Source organism: Zonotrichia albicollis, chromosome 20 (genome assembly GCF_047830755.1).
Source record: "Zonotrichia albicollis isolate bZonAlb1 chromosome 20, bZonAlb1.hap1, whole genome shotgun sequence".
NCBI lineage: Eukaryota > Metazoa > Chordata > Aves > Passeriformes > Passerellidae > Zonotrichia > Zonotrichia albicollis.
In genome coordinates, this window is record NC_133838.1 from 11,075,982 (window position 1) to 11,084,277 (window position 8,296).

Sequence of the window (8,296 nt, forward strand, 5' to 3'; positions counted from 1 at the left end):
CCTAGTGCTCAAAATCCTCCCAGTGTCCCCACTGTTCCCAGTGCCTGAAAAACATCCAGTATTCCCAGTATTCCCAGTATTCCCAGTGTTCCCAGTGATGCTGCCGGTGGTGCCCCCGGTGCCGGTTCCCCTCCGGTACCAGTGGTGCCCCCCCGTCCCCCGGCGCTGCTGCGGGCGCTCCCGGGGCTGCGGTGGCGGTGGCGGCGGCGACAGCGGCCGTGTTCGGGCAGGTAGGAGGAGGTGGCGGGGACGAGGGGACCCGGGGGGGACACGCACACACCGGGCGGGGGGCACCGAGGAACCGCAGAGCCCCGGGCACGGGCACCGAGGAACCGCAGAGCCCCGGGCACCGGCACCGACCCAGCCCGGGGCATCGGCACCGGCCCAGCCCCGGGCACCGGCACCGACCCAGCCCGGGGTATCGGCACGGACCCAGCCCGGGGTATCGGCACGGACCCAGCCCGGGGTACCGGCACCGACCCAGCCCGGGGTACCGGCACCGACCCAGCCCGGGGCATCGGCACCGACCCAGCCCCGGGCACCGGCACCGACCCAGCCCGGGGTATCGGCACCGACCCAGCCCGGGGTATCGGCACGGACCCAGCCCCGGGCACCGGCACCGACCCAGCCCCGGGGTATCGGCACCGACCCAGCCCGGGGCACCGGCACCGACCCAACCCGGGGCACCGGCACCGACCCAGCCCCGGGAACCGGCACCGACCCAGCCCCGGGCATCGGCACCGACCCAGCCCGGGGTATCGGCACCGACCCAGCCCGGGGTATCGGCACCAACCCAGCCTCGGAGCACCGGCACAGACCCAGCCCCCGCCCCTCCGGGGGTGCCCGATTTGGGGAGGGGTCCCTGCAGAGCCCTCTCGGGGTGCTGAGCCCCCCATGGATTCCCTGCCCGGGCATTGGGGAGGGGTCACAGACCCCGGGTAAAGCGGGTGGGGGTCGTGGGGACAAAACCGGGGACCCCTGAGTGGGGTGGGACAGGCAAATCCTTCCTCGGGGTGCTGGAGCGGGGCTGGGGTCGTGAGGGGGGGATGGAGAGACCCTGAGGGGTCCCAGACCCCGGAACTGGGGGGTCCTGGCTGTCCTCTTAGGGGTCCCGTTTGCCCTGAAATCCGGAGGAATTTGGGGGGTTTGGGGGTGCTGGGGTCTCTCCCTGCTCTGGGTAAGGCAGCTCCAGGCACTGAAGCCCCCAGTGCACCCCAGGATGGCGGCAGCGGGTCAAGGTCACCGCAGAGACCCCAGGGTGGGTGTTGGACATCCTCCCTGTGCGCTGAACCCGCTGGGGACACCCCGGGGCAGGGACAGAGCCCCGAGCAGGTCCCTGCCACCCCCAGCCCTTCCCGGGGCTCCGGAGGCATCAAATATTAACGGGGAGAGCGGAGGAGCTGAAAATAACCCAGCTCCAGGGGATCTGACCCAGATCCGGCCATCCCAAAGCTGGGCCGGACCCAGAACCGCAGGCACGGCTCTGTCCCCTCCTCGGGGCCGCCTGATCCCACCTAAATATCACCTATTTATTATGCAAATGAGCTCTGAGGGATAATTACGCAAACAGGAGGGGGCTGGCGCTGCCTGGTGCTCCCCGAGCGCTCCGAGCGGCCGGCGGGGATGGAGGGAGCAGCATCGGCCCCTGGCTGGGTGTGCGGGGGCTGCCAGCGAGCTCTGCCCCGTCCCTGTCCCCTCCTGTAGCGCACAGGGACCCCCCGAGCCCGGCCAGGCTCTGTCCCCCCCATTTCTCGCGTCCCCAACCCCGTCCCAGCGCGATGGGGAAGCAGAACAGCAAACTCCGCCCGGAGATGCTCCAGGACCTGCGGGAAAACACGGAGTTCTCCGACCTGGAGCTGCAGGGCTGGTACAAGGGGTTCCTGAAGGACTGTCCCTCGGGCATGCTGGACGTGGAGGAGTTCAAGAAGATCTATGCCAACTTCTTCCCCTACGGCGACGCCTCCAAGTTCGCCGAGCACGTTTTCCGCACCTTCGACACCAACGGCGACGGCACCATCGACTTCAGGGAGTTCATCATCGCCCTGAGCGTCACCTCCCGCGGCAAGCTCGAGCAGAAGCTCATGTGGGCCTTCAGCATGTACGACCTGGATGGCAACGGCTACATCAGCCGGGAGGAGATGCTGGAGATCGTGCAGGTACCGGGCTGTCCCCCATCCCACCCGGTGTGTGCTCCAGGTGTCGCCTCCCAGGTGTGGTTGGGTTGGGGATGTCACCCCCTGGAACCCCCCAGAACGGGGTTTTGCTGTAGCAGGGATGAAGCTGTTGATGCTTGGCAGTTGTGGGTGCAGGGGTTGTTTTATCCTGGAGCATCCCGAGTCCTTCCCTGCATGGGGATGTCCCTTTGTCACCGCATTCCGCGGCTCTCCCGTGCTTCCAGCATGGGTTGTTGTCCCCCAGCACGCCTTGGTGGTGTTGAAAAATGGGCAAGAGATGCTCTCCTTGCCCTAATCCCAACCTGGTGATCCTCAGGGGCATCCCAGTGGCCAAATCCTCCCTCCAGGAGCAGCTCAAGTTCCCACAGCCCAATCCCATGGGAAGGGTGATAAACACCAGCCCCATTCCCAGGAAAACAAAGCCTAGTGGTCGTTTTATGCTGGAGCATCCCCGAGTTATTCCCTGCATGGAGATGTCCCTTTGTCACCTCATCCCAGGGCTCTCCCATGCTTCCAGGGCGGGTTGTTGTCCCCCTTTGTGTCACCTCATCCCCCGTGATTGTGGTTCCAGGGCGGGTTGCTGTCCCCCAGCACACCCGATGGTGTTGGCAAAATGGGCAGGAGATGCTTTCCTTGCCCAAATCCCAACCTGGTGATCCTCAGGGGCATCCCAGTGCCCAAATCCTCCCTGCAGGAGCAGCTCCTGGGAGCTGAAGCCCCGATCCCATGGGAAAGGTGACAAACACCAGCCCCATTGCCAGGAGAACAAAGCCCAGAGCTGTGTCCCTGTCCCAGGTGGGCAATGCCAGGAGCCCTCCCTAACCCTGACCCCCTGTCCTTCCCCCAGGCCATCTACAAAATGGTCTCCTCTGTCATGAACATGCCTGAAGACGAATCCACGCCGGAGAAAAGGACGGACAAAATCTTCCGACAGATGGACACTAATAACGACGGTAAATGAGAGGAGCTGCAGGGGATTAGGGAGAGGTCTCATGGCTAAATCCTGGGTATCAGGAGGAGCTGATTAAATGGCTCATGTCCGAGGGGCTCAGGGTGCTGGGTGCTCCCCCCCCCGGGGTGGGGAGGGGTCCGTGGGCTGCTCTGGGTGGTCTCTGGTGGTCGCTGGGAGGTGCCTGAGCTGTGTCCCCTTCCCCACAGGGAAGCTGTCGCTGGAGGAGTTCATCAGAGGGGCCAAGAGTGACCCGTCCATCGTGCGCCTGCTGCAGTGTGACCCCAGCGGGGCCATGCAGTTCTGAGCCCCCCGGAGCCCCCCCTGGCACCCCCCACCCTGCTGATGGTCACTGTCCCTTGCCCAGCCCCTGCTGTCCCCGCTGTGCCCCCATAGCCCCTGTGGGATGGGAGATGGAGCCTGCATGGTATTGGGGTCAGGGGGGCTGTCCCCATCCCTTGAGGGGTCCTGAACTGGTTTTACTGGTGGGAGGTGAAGGCAGGGTGAGCCCTGAGTGAGGACAGACCCCCTGAGTGAGGACAGACCCCCAGAACCAGGGCTGGGAGCAGGGACAGCCCAGCCTGGTGGGACCATGTGGGGACACAGCCCAGGGGACAAAGCCCCGTGGTGGCTGGGGGGTCCCCAGCACCCAGCCCCACATGGAGACACCCCCATGGGCAGGGCTGGCTCAGCCCCTTCCCCACAGGGTGGGCTGCAGGGGATGGGTTTGTGCTTCTGGGCTTCAATTCCTGCAGAATAAAGTTTGTGTCAGTGCAGTCCGTGCTGGGAAAGGGGACACGGGGACCCTGGGGACAGTTTCTCCCTGCAGGGTGTGGATCCAGCCCGGTTCCATCCCTCGCTGCAGCCCCAGGATGGGCTCCTGTTCCAGGGGATGTGCCCACACAATCCTGGGAGGCAGCTGGGCCCTGTCCTGGGCTGTGCTGGTGCTGGAATGGGGCAGGAACGGCCCGGACACATCCACAGGGTCATTTACCCCTCAGAGCCGGGCAGTTTCTCCACTGTCCAGTCTCAGCAAGGCCAGGCACTGCCCAGGGCCGGGGCTTTCCACAGGAGCTTCCTGCAGAGAGACCTGGAAGCCAGAGAGAAGGATGAGAATGGGAGCAGAGGGGTGGAAACCTTGGGCCCACAGATCACCCCTGGACTGCCCCAGCCCTGCAGGAGAGGGTTAGAGCTGAGCCCCAAGACCCAAAAATCACCTCCAGCCCTGCAGGGGAGGGTTTGAAGCTGAGCTCAGGACCCAAAAATCACCTTCAGCCTTTCAGGGAAGGGGTTGGGGCTGAGCTCAGGAATCAGAAATCACCTCCAGCCCTGCAGGGGAGAGGCTGGGGCTGAGCCCATGAGTCTGAAATCACCTTCAGCCCTACAGAGAAGGGGTTGGGGCTGAGCCCAGGAATCAGAAATCACCTTTAGCCCTACAGAGGAGGGTTAGAGCTGAGCCCAAAAATCAGAAATCCCCTTTAGCCCTGCAGGGAAGGGTTGGGGCTGAGCCCAGAACCCAAAAATCACCTTCAGCCCTACAGAGGAGGGTTAGAGCAGAGCCAAAAATCAGAAATCACCTTTAGCCCTGCAGGGAAGGGTTGGGGCTGAGCCCAGGACCCAAAAATCACCTTCAGCCCTACAGAGAAGGGGTTGAGGCTGAGCCCATGAATCTGAAATCACCTCCAACCCTGCAGAGCAGGGGTTAGAGCTGAGCCCATGAATCAGAATTTACCTTCATCCGGAGCATCCCGCGGCAGCAGCAACCCAGGCTCAGGAGCTCCAGGGTGAGCAGGAGGCAGCGGGTGCTGAAGAAGATCCCCGTGGCCTCCAGCAGCAGGGAGATGACCCAGAGGGACAGCGTGGAGCTCTGGGAGACAGGAGGAGCATCACCCCCTGCACATCCTCCCCACCCCGGCACATCCCCATCCCCTGGGGGCACTCACGTAGACGCGGGTGGGGTCGAAGGGGCACTCGCGGTTCACCGGGGCCAGGGCGGAGCTGCCGGCGGAGCAGGGGCCCAGCAGCAGCCGGCCCTGCGTGCCCAGGGTGAGCCCGATGGCCACGAGCAGCGCCAGCAGGCAGCACAGGCAGCACAGGCTGCTGCAGGAGCTCAGCGCCAGCAGAGCCCATTTCTGCAGAGGGAAGAGGAGAGGCAGTGTGGGGATGTGCCTGCTCAGGATGGAGCCACAGAGGGGCTGTGGGGGCTGTGCAGCCTCGCTGGGTGATGGGAGAGGGGCTGGGGGGGCTTACCAGGGCAGCAGGGCCGAGGGACCGGGAGAGCAGCAGGGCACAGACCCCACAGGAGATGGTCTGTGGGGAAAAACAGGGGGGTCAGCGAGGAGCAGCCCCTGGGACACCGGGATCCTCTCCCTGCTGGGAATGGAGCGGAGATTCCCCTCACACAGCAATGAGCCCCGGAGAGCTGAATTCCACAGGAATGGTTTGTTGAATTCTCCAGGAAAGGAGGGTTGGATTCTCCAGGAAAGGAGGGTTGAACCCCCCAGAAAAGGAGTGTTAAATCTCCCAGGAAAGGAGCGTTGAATTTCCCAAAAGAGGAGGGTTGAATTTCCCAAAATAGGAGTGCTGAATTCCCCAGGAAAGGAGCATTGGATCCCCCATGAAAGGAGGGTTGAATCCCCCAGGAAAGGAGTGCTGAATTTCCCAAAAAAAGGAGTGCTGAATTTCCCAGGAAAGGAGCATTGGATTCCCCAGGAAAGAAGGGTTGAATCCCCCAGGAAGGAAGGGTTGAATTCCTCATGAAATAAGGGTTGAATCCCCCATGAAAGGAGTGTTGGATTCCCCAAGAAATGAGTGTTGGATTCTCCAGGAAAAGAGTGTTGAATCCCCCAGGAAAGGAAGGTTGAATTTCCCGAAAATACGAGTGCTGAATTCCCCAGGAAAGGAGGGTTGGATTCCCCACGAAATGAGTGTAGAATTCCCCAGGAAAGGTTTGTTGAATCCCCCAGCAAAGGAGCATTGAATTTCTCAGGAAAGGAGCATTGAGTTTCTCAGGAAAGGAGCGTTGAACCCCCCAGCAAAGGAGGGTTGAATCCCTCATGAAATGAATGTAGAATTCCCCAGGAAAGGAGGGTTGGATTCCCCAAGAAAGGAACACTGAACTCCCCAAGAAAGAAGTGTTGAAGCCCCCAGGAAATGTTTATTTCAGGTGGGGAAGGGGAGACAGAGCAGCGTCCACCCTGCATCCCACCTCCCCACCCTGCATCCCTCCCTCACCCCGACCCCTCCCCACGTCCCCCCGTGTCCCCAGCCCCGTTTGGGGCGGTACCAGCAGCGCAGCGATGACAGCGGCGCCGTTGGTGACACCGTAGTGCAGGGCGGCGGCGTGGCGGGCGCTGAGCACGAAGCGCAGCCCGGAGCCGTGCACCAGCGCCCCGCTGATGAAGATGAGGTGCCCGACGATGAGGAGGATGAGCCCCGTCTTCATCAGCACCGTTCGGTGCCTGCTGGGGTCCAGGTGGCCTGAGACAAAAGGAGAGGAGGGACTGGGGTGGCCAGCACGGAGCTGTCCCTACACAGGAATTTGGGGACAGCCCCAGAGGATGTGGCCGTGCTGGCAGGGGGAGGAGGTGATGTGGAAGCCACCACTGGTCCAGCCGGCTCTCCTGGGGCTGGAGCAAAGGTGTGGGGCCGGTGGCCATGGGGACAGGGTCGCTGTGGGGCTGGGGCTGCTCAGGGTGATGAAGAAGCTCTGGGACAGCAGCCGGCCCCAAATGCTGCTCCAGGGCTGGGTTCTGGCAGGCTGCGCTTGGAGGAGCGAGCGTGGGGCTGTTCCCCGTCTGGAACCCACCCTGGGTTCTGATCTCAGCCCCAACCCTCAGCCCAGCTCCTCCCCTGACCGATCCGAGCCCCTCAGCTCCTCTCCCTGCCTCCGTGCCTCAGTTTCCCCTGCAGAGGGCAGAGGTGGGGCTGTTCCTCCTCTGGAACCCCCCTCACACAGCCACCACCATCCTCACCCAGCCATCACCACCCTCACCCAGCCATCACCACCCTCACACAGCCACCACCATCCTCACCCAGCCATCACCCCCAGGGCTCAGCCCAGCTCCTCTCCTCACCCCATCCAAGCCCCTCAGCTCCTCCCCCTGCTTCCGTGCCTCAGTTTCCCCTGCAGAGGGCAGAGATGAGGCTGTTCCCCCTCTGGAACCCCCCTCACCCAGCCATCACCATCCTCACCCAGCCATCACCGTGCTCACCCAGCCATCACCCCCAGGGCTCAGCCCAGCTCCTCTCCTCACCCCATCCAAGCCCCTCAGCTCCTCTCCCTCCCTCCGTGCCTCAGTTTCCCCCGCAGAAGGCTGAGATGGAGCCCTCCCGTTGTGATCCGGACTCACCCCCTCGGCACATCCTCACCGGGCCGGGATCAGCCCCTCAGAGCCCCTCGGATCCATCGGCTCTGGCACGGGGCAGGCCCGGGACACCGGGGCCACCCGGAGCCACCCTCCTGCTGCTCCAATTCCCGTCAGACCAGCTCCCCGGGACAAAGGGATAACTCCACCTTTTCCCGCGGGTCCCACCCCTGCCGAGCCAGCAGCCGTGCCGTGACATGCCGTGCCGTGCCATTTCACCATTCCACCCTTCCTCACCCCCTCCCCATCCATCCCCATGCCCCCAGCAGCCCCCAAAGCCGTGGATCCGGCCAGGACCCACGGGCTGAGGGTCTGGGTAGGGGCAGCCCTGGGGTGGGACAGTGCCAGGGACAGGGCAGCAGTGCCAGGACTGCCCTGCAGGGCCAGGGCAAAGCAGAGGGGTCAGGGCAGCAGTGACTTGGCCAAAGGTGACTCAGGAGATGCTTTGGTGGCCCTCAGGGAGCTTTCAGGGAAATTCCAGGCACTGGGATGGGGACAGGGCCTTGCTGGGAGGGCTGTGGGGTCCAACAATTTAATTCCAGGGACAACTCTGGTTCCTGGGACTGCTCTGGGGAAAGGCATTGTCCCCAATGTCCCACCTGAGCCACTGCTCTCAGCATCCTCAGCTCCACAAGTGCTGGAAATTTGCCTTTTTTCCCCCATTCTTCCCTTCCTTTCACCTGTACCCAGCCCTGCTGCACAGGGAGAGGGAGAAGAGGGACCTCTCCTCTTCCCAAGCCTTTGGGAGCAGCATTCACGTGGGCAAAGGCAGCTGGAAGATTCCCCTTCGGAAAGGACGAGCTGGA

The 8,296-nt window shown here is 63.3% G+C and overlaps 2 protein-coding genes across 2 annotated transcripts; one reads left to right on the forward strand and one right to left on the reverse strand.

The window, feature by feature from the left end:
* The first annotated feature begins 21 nt into the window (after nt 1-21).
* HPCA (hippocalcin) lies at nt 22-3,474 on the forward strand. Its single transcript, XM_074555652.1, has 4 exons — nt 22-230; nt 1,705-2,156; nt 3,022-3,127; nt 3,333-3,474. Exons 1-4 carry the CDS (start codon nt 98-100, stop codon nt 3,428-3,430), a joined length of 789 nt encoding a protein of 262 aa, XP_074411753.1. The 5' UTR covers nt 22-97; the 3' UTR covers nt 3,431-3,474.
* Nucleotides 3,475-3,855: 381 nt separating this feature from the next.
* On the reverse strand, nt 3,856-7,748 carry TMEM54 (transmembrane protein 54). Its single transcript, XM_074555974.1, has 6 exons — nt 7,728-7,748; nt 6,410-6,652; nt 5,374-5,433; nt 5,067-5,255; nt 4,856-4,990; nt 3,856-4,213 (listed from the first exon to the last, which is right to left on the reverse strand). Exons 1-6 carry the CDS (start codon nt 7,746-7,748, stop codon nt 4,121-4,123), a joined length of 741 nt encoding a protein of 246 aa, XP_074412075.1. The 3' UTR covers nt 3,856-4,120.
* Between the last annotated feature and the right edge of the window lie 548 nt (nt 7,749-8,296).

Bases quoted from the DNA above. Each gene is read 5' to 3' on its own strand.
- TMEM54 (XM_074555974.1), bottom strand. From the start codon at position 7,748: ATGGGGATGGATGGGGAGGGG. The intron at 5,434-6,409 runs GTACCGCCCCAA...TTTTCCCCACAG, and splicing joins CTGTCATCGCTGCGCTGCTG to ACCATCTCCTGTGGGGTCTG. The intron at 5,256-5,373 runs GTAAGCCCCCCC...TTCCCTCTGCAG, and splicing joins CCCTCGGCCCTGCTGCCCTG to AAATGGGCTCTGCTGGCGCT.
- HPCA (XM_074555652.1), top strand. From the start codon at position 98: ATGCTGCCGGTGGTGCCCCCGGTGCCGGTTCCCCTCCGGTACCAGTGG. The intron at 2,157-3,021 runs GTACCGGGCTGT...TCCTTCCCCCAG, and splicing joins AGATGCTGGAGATCGTGCAG to GCCATCTACAAAATGGTCTC. The intron at 3,128-3,332 runs GTAAATGAGAGG...CCTTCCCCACAG, and splicing joins GATGGACACTAATAACGACG to GGAAGCTGTCGCTGGAGGAG.